Source organism: Thrips palmi, unplaced genomic scaffold (assembly GCF_012932325.1).
Source record: "Thrips palmi isolate BJ-2018 unplaced genomic scaffold, TpBJ-2018v1 HiC_scaffold_12, whole genome shotgun sequence".
Classification (NCBI taxonomy): domain Eukaryota; kingdom Metazoa; phylum Arthropoda; class Insecta; order Thysanoptera; family Thripidae; genus Thrips; species Thrips palmi.
This window is the reverse complement of record NW_023144623.1, coordinates 11847023-11865463: the sequence shown is the minus strand read 5'-3', so window position 1 is coordinate 11865463 and position 18441 is coordinate 11847023. Positions and strand designations below refer to the sequence as shown.

At 45.8% G+C, this 18441-nt stretch overlaps 5 protein-coding genes across 8 annotated transcripts; 2 read left to right on the top strand and 3 right to left on the bottom strand.

Annotated features, from left to right (window-relative positions):
• Positions 1-25: 25 nt before the first annotated feature.
• Positions 26-6773, bottom strand: LOC117640702. The gene is made up of 7 exons (XM_034377515.1): positions 6328-6773; positions 6066-6216; positions 5858-5978; positions 5556-5666; positions 5253-5466; positions 4700-4916; positions 26-782 (listed from the first exon to the last, which is right to left on the bottom strand). The coding sequence occupies exons 1-7, from the start codon at positions 6392-6394 to the stop codon at positions 515-517; spliced, it is 1149 nt and encodes a 382-aa protein (XP_034233406.1). The 5' UTR covers positions 6395-6773; the 3' UTR covers positions 26-514.
• Positions 6774-6945: 172 nt separating this feature from the next.
• LOC117640705 lies at positions 6946-8379 on the top strand. Of its 2 annotated transcripts, XM_034377521.1 has the most exons (5): positions 6946-7294; positions 7403-7574; positions 7657-7785; positions 7870-8127; positions 8239-8379. In XM_034377521.1, exons 1-4 carry the CDS (start codon positions 7182-7184, stop codon positions 8089-8091), a joined length of 636 nt encoding a protein of 211 aa, XP_034233412.1. In that variant the 5' UTR covers positions 6946-7181; the 3' UTR covers positions 8092-8127; positions 8239-8379. The 2 variants fall into 2 exon arrangements, with proteins under 2 accessions (XP_034233412.1, XP_034233411.1); XM_034377520.1 differs by lacking the exon at positions 8239-8379 and having other exon boundaries at positions 7870-8214.
• On the bottom strand, positions 8153-13483 carry LOC117640700. 2 transcript variants are annotated; one of them, XM_034377514.1, is made up of 10 exons: positions 13151-13483; positions 12124-12544; positions 11942-12038; positions 11630-11846; positions 11430-11545; positions 11178-11310; positions 10991-11100; positions 10732-10858; positions 10528-10634; positions 8153-10443 (listed from the first exon to the last, which is right to left on the bottom strand). In XM_034377514.1, exons 2-10 carry the CDS (start codon positions 12534-12536, stop codon positions 9982-9984), a joined length of 1782 nt encoding a protein of 593 aa, XP_034233405.1. In that variant the 5' UTR covers positions 12537-12544; positions 13151-13483; the 3' UTR covers positions 8153-9981. The 2 variants fall into 2 exon arrangements, with proteins under 2 accessions (XP_034233405.1, XP_034233404.1); XM_034377513.1 differs by having other exon boundaries at positions 13160-13482.
• A 119-nt stretch (positions 13484-13602) lies between these two features.
• LOC117640703 (inositol monophosphatase 1) lies at positions 13603-15419 on the top strand. The gene is made up of 6 exons (XM_034377516.1): positions 13603-13828; positions 14157-14290; positions 14373-14632; positions 14725-14830; positions 14950-15101; positions 15181-15419. Exons 1-6 carry the CDS (start codon positions 13766-13768, stop codon positions 15285-15287), a joined length of 822 nt encoding a protein of 273 aa, XP_034233407.1. The 5' UTR covers positions 13603-13765; the 3' UTR covers positions 15288-15419.
• Positions 15393-17012, bottom strand: LOC117640704 (ribosome-recycling factor, mitochondrial). Of its 2 annotated transcripts, none has more exons than XM_034377519.1 (6): positions 16876-17012; positions 16378-16644; positions 16163-16294; positions 15867-16077; positions 15633-15786; positions 15393-15539 (listed from the first exon to the last, which is right to left on the bottom strand). In XM_034377519.1, the coding sequence occupies exons 2-6, from the start codon at positions 16616-16618 to the stop codon at positions 15456-15458; spliced, it is 822 nt and encodes a 273-aa protein (XP_034233410.1). In that variant the 5' UTR covers positions 16619-16644; positions 16876-17012; the 3' UTR covers positions 15393-15455. The 2 variants fall into 2 exon arrangements, with proteins under 2 accessions (XP_034233410.1, XP_034233408.1); XM_034377517.1 differs by having other exon boundaries at positions 16769-16906.
• Positions 17013-18441: the final 1429 nt, after the last annotated feature.

Sequence of the window (18441 nt, the reverse complement as noted above, 5' to 3'; positions counted from 1 at the left end):
GAACTTAATTAAAATCATAATTTGATTATTTTTATGCAAAACAGTTTTTACTTCTTTTCCTTCTAGATAGTTTCCTGATAAACCACATTTCTTCAGAAATTATATCAGACCAAAATGTAGACAACAAACAAGTTAACAGTAAAGAATCTTGATATAAATCCGACTTTCACCTGCAGGGAAAGCATCGGCTGTTTTGACGAGAAGGTAGTAATTAAATCAAATTTCTATAGCTTATAACTCTAAAGGCCTGTTGTGACCCAACAACGCTGATGATGATAAGTTCGCTGTTTTCCAGTCTGGTCGATATCCATAGCACTTCAGCACCACACTAGTAGCTTCTTCCAGGGCTGGCTCCAGTCTTGGTCACAAATTCACGAAAGGAGTGCTGGGGCCACTCGGGGGGCCACTCGCCGGGCGATTCCGAAGAGTCGTTCCCGTCGCTCTGTCTCTCTCGCACATGTGAGGGACGCCCCATGAGTGCGAGAGAGACAGAGCGACGAAAACGACTCTGAGTCTAGACGCCGAGGCTGCGCTTGCACAGCGGGCACGTGCCGAAGCGGTGCGCGCACTCCCGCAGGCACCGCGAGTGGAAGACGTGGGGGCAGGGCGTGCAGCGCGCGCTGTGGCTGGCCAGGGCGTCCAGGCACACGGCGCAGGTGCCCACCTCGGCCAGCTGGGCGGCCGAGGGTCGCGGGAAGCGCGCCGTCAGGCGAAGCTGTGACCGCAGCGGCGGCCAGCAGCCCCGCCACGCCGCCTGCAGCGGCACCGCGGCGCACGCGTACCTGCCAACAAGTAAACAAGGTAAACAAGGCGCCCGTCAGCGGCTTCACTTCGTCTCTCTCGCACCCCCTCGCAACGCCGAGAGTGCGAGAGAGACAGCGACGAACGCACTGTCGGATTCAAACTTGGCGCTCCACTGTGATGGATGATGACGCTGCTCGCGCCGCGGAAGAGCGGCTTTTCTTTGACAGTGTAGGTCCCGTGGTTTAGAGTGGCGCCGGCGACCGCGGCGTGAGAGTGGGAGTTCCGTAGAGGGGGAAGCACCAGGCGCGGCTGCGCGGCCACTGCGATTGGTCTTGGCCTCCCCCACCTGCCACGCAGAGGCGGGACTTACCAGCCGCACACGCCGCACAGGTGAACGGGCATGAGACAGCCCATTACAGTTTGCCACGAGGGGCCAAGGATGGATCCAGGAGAGGGGGGCGTACAGATAGCCGGGACACCTAAGGTCATATGGCCTTAGGGACACCGGCAAGGTAGGCAAAAGGTTGGGCAACAAAGTCGTAAACCTCGAATAAAGGTCGATAGCCAAGGCATGTGGTCCAGTCCAGACGAAGACCCTAGCGCAGCCGTTCTCAACCTTTCTCGGCTCGCGACCCCAAATTTGTAGCCAAAAATTTCCGCGACCCCCAGGAAAAGTTTCACGACCCCACGGGACCCCTCCTTTAGCATGCCACTGCGTCTGATCCGAGGCGGGCATTTTGCTCCCTCAACGGGCAATTGGTCTTTGGACTTTCCTTTAGCATGCCTCTGTTACGGAGTGCGATTATCAGTCTTAGTTTGGGGGCAGTATTGTCTCAAAGTTGGCCAAAACGCTCAGAAATGTCTTTGAAAAATCATGTTTTGGGTCGATTTTAAGCAGCCACTGCGTCTGATCCGAGGCGGGCATTTTGCTCCCTCAACGGGCAATTGATCTTTGGACTTTCCTTTAGCATGCCTCTGTTACGGAGTGCGATTATCAGTCTTAGTTTGGGGGCAGTATTGTCTCAAAGTTGGCCAAAACGCTCAGAAATGTCTTTGAAAAATCATGTTTTGGGTCGATTTTAAGCATCCACTGCGTCTGATCCGAGGCGGGCATTTTGCTCCCTCAACGGGCAATTGGTCTTTGGACTTTCCTTTAGCATGCCTCTGTTACGGAGTGCGATTATCAGTCTTAGTTTGGGGGCAGTATTGTCTCAAAGTTGGCCAAAACGCTCAGAAATGTCTTTGAAAAATCATGTTTTGGGTCGATTTTAAGCAGCCACTGCGTCTGATCCGAGCCGGGCATTTTGCTCCCTCAACAGGCAATTGTTCTTTGGACCTTCCTTTAGCATGCCTCTGTTACGGAATGCGATTATCAGTCTTAGTTTGGGAGCAGTATTGTCTCAAAGTTGACCAAAACAGTCACAACGGTTTTTCAAAGACATTTCTGAGCGTTTCGGCCAACTTTGAGACAATACTGCTCCCAAACTAAGACTGATAATCACACTCCGTAACAAAGGCATGCTAAAGGAAGGTCCAAAGACCAATTGCCCGTTGAAGGAGGACGAAATACCGCCTCGGGTCAGACGCAGTGGCTGCTTAAAATCGGCCCAAAACACGATTTTTCAAAGACATTTCTGACCGTTTTGGTAAACTTTGAGACAATACTGCTCCCAAACTAAGACTGATAATCACACTCCGTAACAAAGGCATGCTAAAGGAAGGTTCAAAGACCAACTGCCCGTTGAGGGAGCAAAATGCCCGCCTCGGATCAGACGCAGTGGCTGCTTAAAATCGGCCCAAAACACGACCCCAGCTACCTCGCCGCGACCCCTTAAAATTTTTTCGCGACCCCACTTGGGGTCGCGACCCTAAGGTTGAGAACCACTGCCCTAGCGGAAGGAAGCGTGACATGCAGGGGCGCCGGAAGTGTATTTCCTCAGGGGGGGCAAACAATTTTAAATCCTACGTTCCTAATTACCCCCCTCCCCCACCAAAAAAGGTGCTTAAAAAGACCCTACTCTTTCATGCACCGCCTCGGGAAGGCTTTGACCGCTGATAGTTTAGGAGCAGTGGTCTCGCAAAAATGGTCAAAAAGTGAATGAATTTCAGAAAATCATCGTTTTTGCTGACTTTGAGCGGTCACTGCATCCAATTTAGTTGCGGTCAAAGGCCTCCCTCGACGCCTTACTATTCTAAAGACCCTACTCTTTCATGCCCCGCCTCGGGAAGGCTTTGACCGCTGATAGTTTGGGAGCAGTGGTCTCGCAAAAATGGTCAAAAAGTGAATGAATTTCAGAAAATCACCGTTTTTGCTGACTTTGAACTGTCACTGCATCCAATTTAGTTGCGGTCAAAGGCCTCCCTCGACGCCTTACTATCCTAAAGACCCTACTCTTTCATGCCCCGCCTCGGGAAGGCTTTGACCGCTGATAGTTTGGGAGCAGTGGTCTCGCAAAAATGGTCAAAAAGTGAATGAATTTCAGAAAATCACCGTTTTTGCTGACTTTGAACTGTCACTGCATCCAATTTAGTTGCGGTCAAAGGCCTCCCTCGACGCCTTACTATTCTTAAGACCCTACTCTTTCAGGCCCCGCCTCGGGAAGGCTTTGACCGCTGATAGTTTAGGAGCAGTGGTCTCGCAAAAATGGTCAAAAAGTGAAAGAATTTCAAAAAATCATCGTTTTTGCTGACTTTGAGCGGTCACTGCATCCAATTTAGTTGCGGTCAAAGGCCTCCCTCGACGCCTTACTATCCTAAAGACCCTACTCTTTCATGCCCCGCCTCGGGAAGGCTTTGACCGCTGATAGTTTGGGAGCAGTGGTCTCGCAAAAATGGTCAAAAAGTGAATGAATTTCAGAAAATCACCGTTTTTGCTGACTTTGAACTGTCACTGCATCCAATTTAGTTGCGGTCAAAGGCCTCCCTCGACGCCTTACTATCCTAAAGACCCTACTCTTTCATGCCCCGCCTCGGGAAGGCTTTGACCGCTGATAGTTTGGGAGCAGTGGTCTCGCAAAAATGGTCAAAAAGTGAATGAATTTCAGAAAATCACCGTTTTTGCTGACTTTGAACTGTCACTGCATCCAATTTAGTTGCGGTCAAAGGCCTCCCTCGACGCCTTACTATTCTTAAGACCCTACTCTTTCAGGCCCCGCCTCGGGAAGGCTTTGACCGCTGATAGTTTAGGAGCAGTGGTCTCGCAAAAATGGTCAAAAAGTGAAAGAATTTCAAAAAATCATCGTTTTTGCTGACTTTGAGCGGTCACTGCATCCAATTTAGTTGCGGTCAAAGGCCTCCCTCGACGCCTTACTATCCTAAAGACCCTACTCTTTCATGCCCCGCCTCGGGAAGGCTTTGACCGCTGATAGTTTGGGAGCAGTGGTCTCGCAAAAATTGTCAAAAGTGATTGAATCCCCGCAAGTATGATTGTCATTTCATTGGATGATGTTGATTATTTCACTGGTTACCAACTAGACGCGCAATGATTATCTTGAGTCGGGTACCCCTTGGAATATGCTGTCCCATTTTTACCCCGTGTCCTATAATTGCTCCAACTGACCCTAATACTAATATAAATTATTCAATTCAAGGGGGAGGGGGAAGAGGCCGCCGCGCCGCGTCTCGCCGCTCACTGCGGAGATACTTTGCGCGACCGGTGCCCGCCCGCCTGGCTCGATTTTCGCAGCTTCCCACCAAAGTCCAGGGGGGGCGATGCCCCCCCTGCCAAATTCCAGGGGGGCAGCCTGCCCACCCTCCACCCCACTTCCGGCGCCCCTGGTGACATGATAACCCCCAGGTCGCCCAGGCTCATGCTGATAAAGGGACCGATACCGCACGGGGCCGACCTACCCTACGACACACGCAGGCTGTACTGTACGCAAAAAAGTTATCGTGGAAAAAAAAACCGCGGCAAAATTTTTGGCTGTTTCAACTTCTCTTACAGTGTACGACTCACAGGATGCAGACGCCCAGGAGGTAGCCAGCGCCCCACGCCACGACGAGCAGGGCCAGCACGGCGGCGGCGGCCGCGGCGACGACCCGCGTCGCCAGCGGCACCCACCACTCCTCCAGGCCCTCCAGGGCGTCCAGGGCGCCGACGTAGCACAGGCGCGGCGCCAGGGACACGGCGCTCACCGCCAGCTCCACGGCGGCGGTCTGCTCACCGGGACGGCCTGCGCAAAGCGAGTTCAAGATGCTGAAGCAACCAACAGAAAGCGGAAGTTTTTAATTTTCAATGGAGCGTGACGAATTGTGGGGGATCGAACCCTTGTAAGTGTTTGCCGTCCCAGTCCAACACCCCAGTGCCGCGAACCGGGTCGAGGGGAGATGCCGATCGGCCCGGGGGCCATAACCGCCATAAAACAACCCCATTGCTAACTGGGAGCAACTATGACGTCTGTCCCGGTGCGTAAGGTTCAATTGTCAATAAAAGTTGTTGCGGACAAAGGGTCGGATCTCTGGCTAATATCCGGTCGGTAACGGGGCCGCGGGACGCCACTCGTCCTCACCGGGCCACTGCGTGAGGACGAAGTACGCGGCGCACACCAACATGAACGGGGCTCCGGGCTGCAGGCGGTCCAGGCGCTCCCCGATGCTCAGCAGCCCGAAGGCCAGCACCACGGCCTTGGCCAGGCGCGCCGCCACCAGCGAGCCCACGGACCCCGCCAGGCCCCTCAGCCCGCCGTCGTTCCGCGGGAAGGAGATCTGCGACCACACTCGTCGCTGCAACACCATGAACGCCGAACGCCGTCAGCGTCGCTACCCCGTGCGCGGTAGACACTCACCGAACCGGCGCCGGCAAAGACCCCTACTTTGAGCGATGAATGGACGTAGCCCAGGATGGAGCACAGGAGGAGGGAGTGCAGACAGCTACCCGGCTGGTCGGGGCACAGGAGCCGCTCCGCTCCGAGGTTGAACAGCACCTGCAAGAAGTGTGGCTCAGTACCACCTCAAGGCACTGGAGGTCAACATGCAAGGGGTGCCCGAGCGTGGCGGCCGAGTGCCGACTCACAGTGGGCCCTGGCTCGGCTGAACCACACTAGCGCCCGCTACTGGGGCCTAAGCACAAAAGACATCCGGGGGCGCAGAGCGCGGGGTAGCGACGGTACAGTACCTGGCTCGTGGTGGTGTGGAGCCGCTGCAGCGGCAGGTAGGCGTTGTGGCACGCCTTGAGGCAGGTGTAGGCGCCGCCCAGACACTGCCACGCGGACAACCCGTGGCGCGACGTGCATATCCTGCGCACAACAAGCACAACGAGGAGGCCGGTGAGATGGCGGCGTCAGGAACGCGCGAGCCTGAAACTCGAAACGACGGCCGCCAACCTCAACCAGCCGATGACGACGGTGGCGGACAGGAAGCCGGTGGCCACCGGCACCACCAGAGTGACGTACAGCAGCACGGCCACGGAGAGCAGGGCGACGGGCACGGAGCGCGCGGCCAGCGGCAGCAGCAGCAGCAGTGCCAGCAGACACCCTGGCACGTCACACCAAGAAAGAGGTTATTCCATTTCTTCGTGCGCTGGCTGGTCACGGAGCAAACGCCACCATTTGGTTTCCAGCCGCGTTTTGGAGCGACGACCCTCACCGGCCGTGGCGTGCCTGCTCTCCAGCTGCTGCAGCGCCGCCCGGTAGCGCTGCGGGTTGCCTACCATGGCCTCAGGCTCTCAGACTTCCCCGGCTGGAGGCGGCAGAGGTGTCCATGCCCGCCGTGCCTGGAGAGGCGCCCGTATTGGCGCCGGCCGACCGGCTAGCTGCTACCGGCACGGTGCGTGGCGCGGCATGGCGCGCACCTCTCGATGCCCGGGAAGGCCCTCAAGTGCGCGCCCCGCCCCGCCCCCGCGCTTGTGCCATGAGCCTCATGAGCCCAACGCGACGGGCCCGGGCCGGCAGTTCCAAATTAGAACCCACGCCGCGGCCACACGCAACACGCAACTCCCGGCTCTGCGGTCTCGCGGCACTTTGCTGCTTGTTTCGCCTTCGCGGCGCCTCTATGACTGTTATGGGGAGTTGCTTTCTTTGCCGATGTCATCCTTTTGGCACCCATGGGCTCTTTCAGCTTTCAGGTGCTATATTTAGGCGGGTACCGCGGCCTGCAGCCGCGACGCCAGCGGCCTCTAGAACCTAGAACTCGAATTGAATCACCTAGCCTCGGAGCATGCCCCTTCAACAATCCACGATGATGCGAGAATGAGAAATTGTCCGCTGCGAAAGATGCAGCAGCCACAGCTGGGTCCGTCGTCTGCATTTTTGTTTTACTAATTTGTTTATTAACAAAACCGCACGACGTCAGTTTTTAATATTTTCGTGCTTTTCGTGGTTTAATGGGAAGCTTCATCTCTGTCAGCTTCAAACACAATATTTTCATTCTAAGCCTCTCCTCTCTTGATTGGACCGGTGAGTTAGGTTAAGGATACTTCTACCACTCAGAACACTTTGAAGATGGACCGAGCTTCGACAAAGGATTTGCCTCGTGGGGCGGTGGTGATGAATAGATCGGAAGCAATAGAATACATCTGGTCCCAAATTTCCAAACACAAACCAGAGAAAGAAGTGTGAGTGAAAGCAATAAAACAAAATAATAACCTTCTTGAGTTAACTTAGAGCGATATGTATTGTGAGTAATATCACTTCACTGTAACTAGTGTCTTCCAATTTTTCAGGATTGCTCTTAAGTATGGTTCCCTTATAGCAGGAGGATTTGCTTCCCTCTCAGGGTTTGCGATGCTACGACATTTTCGATCTTCATTAGGATTGCGAAAGGAGGCATCGATTTCATCCAACTTATTCTGCCTATTTCTCCCCTGTATGGGTACCTTCATTTATCATTTTTTGGTAAATAATTCTATTTTAATCTGAACAATTAAAGCTGCAGTATGTCAGTTGTGAATGTGCTCTAGCATTTTTTCTTTTTCAGTTTGTGACCCCACCTATCCTTCTCCAAGAAAAGTATTGCAATGTTTGCCTTCAACTCAAATCTGTTGCCATACAAACTTCTGTTGGTTTTTTATGGCCTTGGGGGCTAGCAGCAATGTCTTCAAGCATGGTATGTGTGGTTTCTCAACTTCTTGTTGATAGAGATATGAAAGATGGCTGGCTGTTACTGTACTACTGAATTTACACTCTGCAGACTGCTACAAAATTAGGTGTTAACATGCCTACCTTGATGCAACCAATTGAATTGATGAAGATGAGCAATTTTTTAGCCCAGCAGGGTAAAGGACCTGCCATTTTCACTGGGCTGTTAGTTTGTAATACATTAGGGGCAGTTCTTCTCGTCAGTGCTGAAGAATCACAAATTTTAACTTTTAGAAGGCGAATACAGATGAGACGAGTGTTGGATCAAGAATAAAATTATCAAGTTAAGGTAGTGAAGATTTGTAAGAAGGTAGGTGTATTGCACACAATGGATCTTGCTGACAAGTTCATATATTTCATCTCTGTAAGTTATAAATAAATTAAATCTGTTGTCATAGCATTTTCTTTTTTATTTTGGTAGGTACTTTGTAGAACATCCCAAAATTACAATTGTTCTACAAAACTTACCAAAAGTACAGGTTCGTCAAGTAATAGTCACATCCCACACTGAAAATGTCCACCATTCCCCCATAATTTAATGATTAACTTTCACTCTTTGCAGTACTAACTAAAGGTTAGTATAATATAGTGCACACTGTTGAGGTTTGGTATTGTGGCCCATCTCCAAAATGCTCTGCTCCAATGTTCTATGTACAGAGGGGGACTTTATTGAATTATATGCAGACACTGGATTATCTAAAATACACACCATATATAACCAATCAATGAGTATTTTGTTAAGCACACAATCTCACATACATACTTTGTGACAAGAGATAAAGCTCGAGGGAGACTTGATATTGATATGATCAGTTCGATAATATAATAACAACAGAAACTTAAGTGTTTAGTCAAAGGGATTCCTCTGTCAATCAATTTTTGTATTAGTGCTGCATTTGTGAGGGCCATCTAAACTACTCCTGGGAACTGCCAATGATTGTCAATCTAAATCTACATTCTTTGAAATGAGTAGTTCACCATGGCATATACAAATTCAAAATTGCACCATAGAAGCCAATGGGAATGCTATTGCAACTACGCAGAAAGCACAAAGCTAGGTTTCAAATTGTTCACATTGGTCCTTAATCTAATACAATCATACTTAAGTTATTACAAGATACACATACAAGAACTTTATGTCACATTACTGGTGTCTTCATTGTTAGGGTGATTACTGAAATGTTTGATATTGATTTTATACTCACAGGTAGATACACCACACAACAAGATCACAACTAATCCAGCTAGAATTTCCTATGCTTTGTCAAGGCCTTCCTGCAAACCCAACAAGTACATGGCATGCTATTGGAAGTCAATAAAGACTGAAAAGAGAACAGGCCATTAAAAAAGATTTTGCCAAATGTCAGCATGCCTCACATCCTGAGTACAATTAAAATCTTCAGAAGTTAAAATTACAAGGAGAAAAAAAAAAGACAGGAAATTTTAAAAGTCACTACAGAGTAACACTATTTACTAAATATCAAACAAGTTTACTCCTTAGTCTTATCTCAAAGAATAGAGACCACATTTTGTTCCACTTAAAGCAAAGTAAAGAAAAATTAGACTAAGAGAGGCGGTACAATATGCCTTCAATGTACCATTGTCAATCCAAGAGAACTTCTCAGATACCAAAGATGTGTAATTCAAACAACGCTTTTTTCCCCTCCAAGGGACCAAGTGTTTTTCTTACAAAATCATGCATCAGAAAAAGGAAACAAACAAAAATGACTTTCAGATTTGACACAATTTTTCAATTGCTGGTTCAATACTGCAAAGGTGAAATTGCACTCAGACAAAATGCTTTATTTGAATGATAACTAGTCACTCTTCCATAATCAATAAAAGTAAAATACAATACCCAAGTAGCAATCCAAAGGTACATAATTTGGTGATAGAAATGAGAGATTTTAAGTAGCTTGGCTACTTTCATCAAAATAATGTAAGGATGAGTGAGAAGAATTGAATAATGTCCACCCGCCTAACAACTCAAAACTGGCATTAATGTTGTGCATTAAAGAGTCACCCTTAAAATGCATTAATTGATGTACCATAAAAAAAAAATTCTTAAAAAAAAAAAGCAGAGAATAAGATAAAAAAGAAACAGGTTCAGTAGAAAAGGAAAAATTATTATGAAAGAAGTTGGTATACATTAAGTTATCAAAAGTTATCGTCCCCTGCGAGTTTTGGGTGGAGTTTTAAGTGGGGTGGCAGCAGCGGCTCTCCGTTTGCGAGTGTTCCTTCCTTCTTGAACCTCAGCGACTTCCTCTGATTCCTGTTTGATGTCATCTGATACTTCGCTTGCCTCCTCCTTCATGCCCTCCTGACATTCGTTGTCTTGCGCATCTTCCTCCTCTTCTTCCTCAGTGTGGGTTTCTTCCTTTGCAGCAGCACCAGCACCATCATTTGCTCCCTCTCCTGCGTCCCCTTCCTTTGACTCCTCATTTTCTTTGGGAGCAGCAGCAGCAGCATTACTCTGCTCAGCCTGCCCATTTTGAGCACCTTGGCTAGCAGGCGCTGGAGCAGGAGGATAGTTGTCCCATTCATCTTTGTCTGTCATTACTTTGACCGCAGTGCCCTTGATGAGAATACCATCAAGAGATGCTGCTTTCAAGACACTTGATGCATCCTGCAACAACATTGGCATAAATATGATGAAAATTTCCAGCTGGATAGGTTACAAATCCCACACAGTAATTAGAGTGGTCATTACCTGGAATTCAATGTATGCCTTAATGTTGTTCTTTTTCATTTCTTTATGGACATGCTCAATGACTCCACAAACTTGAAAAACTTTCCATAAATCAACTTCCAATATAGCTGTAAGGTGAAAGATAGGGGAATGAGGCTCTTTACTCAATACTACTACAGTGATTGGTATTGATAATTCCTGTTTGGAAAATCATGTTAGTTTTACCTGGAGGAAGATCAGCCAAAAACACAGGATTGATTAGGCGTTGCCCATCCCAGCGTAGAACACGTACTTCCTGCTTGTTCATCTCCTGCCTGTCTCTCTCCAAAGCTTTCTCAACACCATCAGCATCCTAAAGTTTAAAAATGAAATAAAATCAAAACACAATAACGTACATAAAAATGACGAGCTTTGTCCAATTTACACATTTGTTTCGTGCTCCTTTCTCACTACCAAGAGTCTTATGAAAACTGGTTGCACTCACCCAGAAGACAAAGACTGCTCTTCGATTTGTGGTCTCAGCAGAATCAATCTTCAAGTTCGATATATCACCACACCCATCCATGAACTCCAATGCATCTTTCCTGGTGATTCCTAAGAGAGGAAACAGTCAAAATTAGCTATGTCATAGTATACTACTAACATAAATAACCCAATTATTTGAATCTTACCAAATGGAAGGTTCAAAACCACAACTCCCAAACCGGGTCGATCCTTGAGAGAAGCCCACATGCGCAGTTTAACTGGTTTACCTTTCAGCTCATTTCCATCCAGAGCAAGGGCTTTCTGAGCTTCTTCTTCATTCTAAAAATATTATAATTGTAATTAAGATAATTGAAAAAGAATAATAATTTGAAAAGTTGCATGAGCAGGAGGACTAAAATGTATGAATTCATTTTTGAAGGATTAGATAAGATTGTTACCTCAAAATGAACCTGCCCATAGAGCCTTCCATCTCCACTAGTGGCATTTACTCTTTTCACATTCTTAATCTTGCCACACTCCTCAAAAAATCTCCACAAGTCCTCATCATCAACATCTACAAATTGTGACAGGTAAGTTGATCAACATTCTGAACAATGGATTGTAAAACTGAAATCCAATAGAATTTCCCTTGACTCACCTAAAGAAATGTTTAAGCAACATACAACTGTAGTTTTCCAGGAATCAAAATCACTTTCTTGCCGAGAAACGACAAGGTGTCGATCCTCAATAACAGTTCCATGTTTTTCAAGACCTTTCTTGGCTTCTTCTTCTGTGCCCATAACAAGGCGCACTTCAAGAGATACCTTCTTCTCGGTACCAGGCAAACAGCTCAGCTCTTGCTTATTGATTGTAACCTGACAATTAAGCAGAATAAATTTATTAATATTATTCATCTTGATTGATAAGGACTATTTCTTTACAAGGCAACAAAAATGACAGTGGCTCCAACCTGTTCTACTTTTCCACATTCAGCAAACAGTGTCTTAAGCTCTTCCTTCAGTGTTTCTTCAGGTTTTTCTGGACAGTTACGTAAAAACAGCGTTCGCCTAAAATTGTTAAAGTTCATCATGAGTTAATAGGGCTACTAGACGTCTCAATACAAGATAAAATTGAATCCTGAAAACAACTTACTTTTTCCTCTCCAAGAAAGCAGCACTTTTAGTTTCTCTGGATGCATTGTTGTCCCGCCTCCTCTTCTTCCAGTCGACACGTCCCCTGACTGCTTGCCTTTGAGGAGCAGCAGGACCACCCATTCGACCAGGGGGCCCAGAGGGAGGGAAGAAACGGCCATTGGGAGGATAAGCTCCATAAGCATCTCTGGCTCCATAGCCTCGATTAGGAGGTGGGGCAAAATGGTCGGCATTGTTGTAGGAATTGTACGAGTTGTTGTAGGAATTATTGTAGGCATTGTATCCGCCGTGGCCACCACCATAACTGTTTCCATAATCGTTGTAATCTGCCCGGTAGTTGTTGCCATAGTCGGAACGGTAGTTTCCACCACCACCGCCTCCTCCTCCCCCGTATCCCCAACTACGGCGATCCATGGCTCAGACTGCAAAAAATAAAAGAGTACATAAATTAGGGCTCACAAGAGGGGACAACCACGAAAAAACTTTTAAAAAGTAGATCATAAGAGAGCAGTCATCTTTAAATTCACGTCTTTACAGATATTGAGAGAGCAAGAAAATGCAAGCCAACATGAAATGAATGGCCTTAGGGGCTTTAACAAGGAATGAATGAGAAGTTAGAAACTAATAGGAGACGCGAGGCAACATCTATTTCTTGATTCTCGCTCGGCAAGACGAAGATGGAACGGGAAGCAGTTGGTTCAACGCCACAGTTAGGTCTTAACGGAACTTGACTAGTGCACTAGTCGGCAGTAGGCCGCGAACTCGCACAGATTAGGTTAGACAAGAAGCAGTGGGCTACACGGGAGTATTCCCGCCCCGACTTTGCCGAAGGAGCCGACAGAAATACAAAGACCAGCCTCGCGAGAACTACGGTCGAATTATTAAAACAGGAAAAGAGCAACCTCGCTAAATTGCGAGCTTCGGGAGCTCCAAAATACGCGGCTACCCTAACCTGCCACAGCCAAAGCGGCTTCACTGGGTCTGTCCCGGCGGCTGCCGTTTTGGCTTTCACAAGATCACCCAAGTACCTTTGCTACCTTTTCTTCTCCGGGGACGAAACTGCGCTTTTCTAGACGGGATGAACAGCACCAGTGAGGAAATTGCAGCAGGAGAGCTGTTTTGAGGGGTTGTTTATGAGACCTTCCTTCTGAGAGCCTTGTGAACGGCGCCCGGAAAGCTTCACTACCACTAGGGCACGTCCGGAAGCGGCGTCTACTTCTTCTTCTTGTACTTCTACACGTGGCAGCGGGAAAGAAACGCGCGCCTCTTTTCGCTTGTTCTCCGCAGTCTCGGAGCTCCGATTTCATCGACAGGGACGAGCCGTCGATTGAAAATACTCAGCACCGCGGGAAATAGAAGCAAAATTCGATTTTTCTACGGTAACTTTGAAAGAATCGATGCGCCGATCGTGACGCGCTTACGGACGCCCCCTTCACTCCACCCTCCGTTATCTTCCCCTCCCGCCCCTCCACCGCCCCGCCCCCGCCCCGCCCCGCAGGGTGGGAGGTGTCCGAGAAGTTCGTCGAGCAGGAGCCAGTCGCAATCGCAAGAAGCTAGGAATTCCAGCGCCAAACAGTTAACAGCGTGTTACCTGCGGTGATCAGCGTCAGAAACTCTTCGCACCCGTCCAGACACCAATCACGATGTCCGTCGACCTGGACAAATGTTTCGAGGTGGTCATGGAACTGGCGAGGAACGGAGGCAAGGTGAGCGGTGTTGGACTGTCAAGGAAGGAGCAGACGACCTTTTTGACAGCTGATCTGTTGCACCGTCGGTCTTAATTAAATGAACCCAAATTATAGCAAGCATGAGATAACGTAATCCCTCATCCTGACGGTAGTCTTCTTTATGCATGCCCACTTCACTCGCTCACATTTGCTATTCTTTGTAACATAAGAATAAAATTGCGCTCTATCATATGGCTTCTATTGATTATGTGTTAGCGTAACCAGGAAGAAATTTTTCCTGTGATTTGACTTTGAGACTTAAGTTTTGCATAATTAGTAATTCTGGATTGATTGGTTTTTTCCTCAGATTATTCGTGAGAGAATCTACAGTAAGAAGACTATAAGTACCAAATCTGACCGAGTAGATTTGGTAACAGAAACCGACCAAGAAGTTGAGAAAATGTTAATTTCAAATTTACGTGCCGAGTTTCCTGATCACAAGTAAGAAATACTTTTTGTCGTAAGACAATACGCCTGTAATTATTCTTAAAATTAAAACACTAATAAAAAATTTATTTCCAAGATTCATTGGTGAAGAATCAACAGCTGAAGGAATTCCTTGTGAATTCACAGATGCACCCACATGGATTATTGATCCTGTAGATGGCACAATGAATTTTGTCCATGGATACCCTAATGTTTGCACTTCAATTGCATTCACTGTAAATAAAGTTGCAGAGATTGCTATCATCTACAACCCTGTTTTGGAGCAAATGTTCACCGCTCGAAGGGGTCAAGGTGCAAAATTAAATGGGAAACCTATCCATGTGTCTGGGGAGAAAGGTAAGAGAGCTCTGAGACCCACAGATGAAAAATTCTGGAAATATAATGCATAGTCATACTTTGAATTGAAATTCCACTCTGCATTTCACCAGACTTGCAGCAAGCCCTTTTGATACTAGAATGTGGCACAACACATGAGGAAGAAAAGATGAAAAATAATTTTAAAAATCAACAAACTCTTACACCAATTGTGCATGGGTAGGTCTTAGTTTACAAGAAAATAATTGGTGGTTTCCTAAAAAAAATTATTGTGATAAACAATGGAATACCTGGTTACAGTTTGTAATTTGCACTTGAATCCTTTCTCAACATTCCAGGACACGTTCAAATGGTTCTGCTGCTATTAATATGGCAATGGTAGCAATGGGTGCTGCTGATGTCTATTTTGAGTTTGGGATCCATGCTTGGGATTATGGAGCAGGAGACCTGCTTGTGAGGGAAGCTGGTGGTGTTTGTATTGACCCTTCTGGCAAGTACCACATCAACGTGAATTGCTGCATTTTCCTGGAGTTTGCTGTTTGTAAACTTATTTTTCTTCTCTTAAACAGGCGGACCTCTTGATATCATGGCTCGACGCATGCTCTGCGCTGCCACAATGGAACTAGCCCAAGAGATAGTTCCAAAAATAAGCCAAATTTACCCACCACGTGATTAAAACAAGTTACTGTACATACATTCCATTCTGAAAAGTGTAGTCTAGTTCAAATTACAAAAATATAAATATCCTATTTTATGACAAGGATTATTTATCGAGCATAAATAAAATGTCATATGGGCATAACTTTTATTGTATTTATCTATTTATGATTGAAAGTGTCACTTTTTAGGACTTTCCAAGTAGTTCATCTTGCTTTCCCTTCATAATTTCTTCTGATTGCGCTACGTATTTATCAGCAATTGCTATCACCTGGAACAAGTTACATGCAAAATAAGGTGACATCAGCTTATTTCAAATAGCTTTATTTCTTAAAATGAAACGCACAAAGCAGTTCTTATGTACCTGCTTATAGGCTGATTGTCTTTCGCTATCAGAAACATCACTGTTCCTTAATTCTTTAATATTTTTTTCTTGAGTCTGTTTGATGGAATCTCTACAGGTGATAAAAAGGGCTTTAGCCTTCTTAGCTAAAATCTCTCGATGCTCCTTTGTAACTCTGTTATCAAAACACAAAAAGCTCATGGTACTACTGAAACAAGTCAACACAAGTAGTGCATTATCGGTTTCATCACTTACTTAGGTATTGGGACATAAATTGTTGTCCCCTCTTGTTGCGGATTTAAATTTAGAGATGAAGTCTTCAGAGTGTCAACAACAGTTTTAGTCATCTGAGGGAAAGACAACATATCCAACACAATAGTTTGTTGGCCTTTTCGAGTCATCTTTGCCACTTGTTGAAGCTCATATTCTTTTCCTTCAAATCTTACTTTCATACTTTCAATTGACCCTAGAATCAATCAAGGCAAAACCAGTATGATAAATCAGACTGTAACGAAAGGCTTGTCTTATAACAGTGAAAACTCTAAGCCTACCTGCGGATCGGAGAGATAGGCTCTTAACAAACTCAGTTTTCATGGTCTGAACAGCACCTTCCATTCTCTGAACCATTTCTTCCACTTCGATAAGTTCTCCAAGTCCAGTTAAATTTACTTGCACATTTGTCTCTATAAAGATAGTATTGTTGATTAAGAATTTCACACTTCCACTTCAAATTATTAAAGAAACAGCAAGTACATTTTTCCCTTACTTTTCTTGGCACTTTTCTTAGAAGCATAGTTACGTTGCACTGAGAGAATTGCAGAAAGCTGAGGTTGATGCACCTTGTTTAATGTGGAGTTCTTGATTGTAAGCGAACAGAAGTTAGCTTGGAGCAATTTGAGAAACGTTTGACATCTAGGATCCCAGCACCTACTAGTACCAACAAATGGTATACAGTTGGACCATTGAACTGATCGATAGAACAAAGTTAAGCCTCGACAAGAGTTCATGTTTGTTGAATAAATAGATTTAATATCTGCAACAGAAACAGCACAATGGTCATTGTTGAGTAAAGTTGGGAGTTAAACAAAACTGTGATAAAATACTGTCATAGAGGAAAAATAAGTCAGTTTTCTTTCAAAAATCGAACGCTGACATACGTGTTTAACGACAAAGTGTTATCAACCGAACAGAAGTCTCTTCATTTCAGGAGCAGAGGAACGTCCGAACAAATATAACCCTTACAGCTAGCAGACTACACACCGACCCGACTCAGGGGAGGAAGAGGTGCCGGGGTGGGGGGCTCGCGGTTTCGTAGTAGGGCGCCACTAGAGGCCTACACTCACTGGAGGCCTCTAGGCGCCACTAGACTCGGCTCTCTTGGCGCCACACTTTGTCATGTGTTGTCTACATTGTCACGGGATGCCAGGAAAACGTAGCCCGTAAAGCAGGGAAGCTGATAGTTGAGGCTTCGTTATTTTTGCTGAGCCAACCATAAATTTGAACTTTGTTTTTGTTCTTTAACCTCACTTCAACTGCGAAGCCCTTGGGGATCGGACCTTGAGACATGGACTCTGCAATTTTCACTAGAATCTCATCAATGCTGCCAAATTACCCTTGCCTTTATCTGAGTATTTTCGCATTGCTTTTTCTACGTAATTAATTCCAAATGGATTTTTTTTTTTTTCTTGATTTGAATGTGTTGCATTGTCATTTTTTTTGCTTTTAAAGTTATATAATTAAATGACAATAGTAAATATTGGACTTAGAGTAGGCTGTGTTGGTAGCTCGTGTACGTTTTCGTAATGTGTAAAGAAGCGGTATTTTGAATGTGAATTGAATGCCTCGTTTAGACGGTATCTGTTGCGTTAAGGAATCTGTCATCTCCGTTAGGTTAGGTTAGAATAGGTTGAGTCCATTTAGTTTCGGAACGCACCAACTCACCGAAACAACCTGTGCCGTTTCCGAAATCACGACACTGTCTAAACCGGTGACGTCACTCAGTTCCTAAATTCTTTCTACCGCCTGGTCTGAGGCCTTCGCCGGGTATTTGCCGTGTTTTTTTAATTTTTACTTTTCTTTGAAACTTGTTACTTGAAGTCTTAAGAACATGCCCGAAAGGGCCTTGCTCAGCACAAGTCTTCGACTTTCACTAGTATTCTATTTAATGTCTTTTCGTTTCAGTTGTCGAGGCCAAATGATGACTCTTGTGTTTTTGTTTTTGGAGTCCCTGAGGCTCCAAGGGCACATCCGGGAGGGTGAGTGAGAATAATGGGGGAAGGAGGTAAAGCAAAGGTCAAAGCCACTTTCTCGAGAAGGGTCAAGCTTAGGTCTCTGTGTTTTTGTTTGTAATTTTTTTTTTTTTTTCATGCGACTTCATGCCTATTTTTATGAGACAGCCACAGACAGTTTCTCTGTGCAGCTGATGGCTCAAAGAAAAAATAAATTACAACAATACATGATTGCAAGAATGCATGTGCATTTATATGATTCAACACAAGAGAAGCGGTCCAAGTGAACAGGAACTTTTCATCCAAAGTACACATGATAAATCTCTCAGAAGTAAAAAAAGGAAAAAACTTCAAAGCTTAATTCAACTCTACAGTCTCCTTGTACATCTCTCTCCTCCCGAACAAAGATTCACAAAATATCAAACATAAATCAATCAATCAATCACGCAACCCCTCTCATCCAAAATGATAACTTCTTTAGTAGACCAGTTAAAAATCAAATATAAAGAATAAATAATTCAATAAGTTAGACCTATAAATAACTGTGTTTTAGGTAGAACACTGCATAATACATTTAAGTAACACTGGTGCAGGCAGTTGAA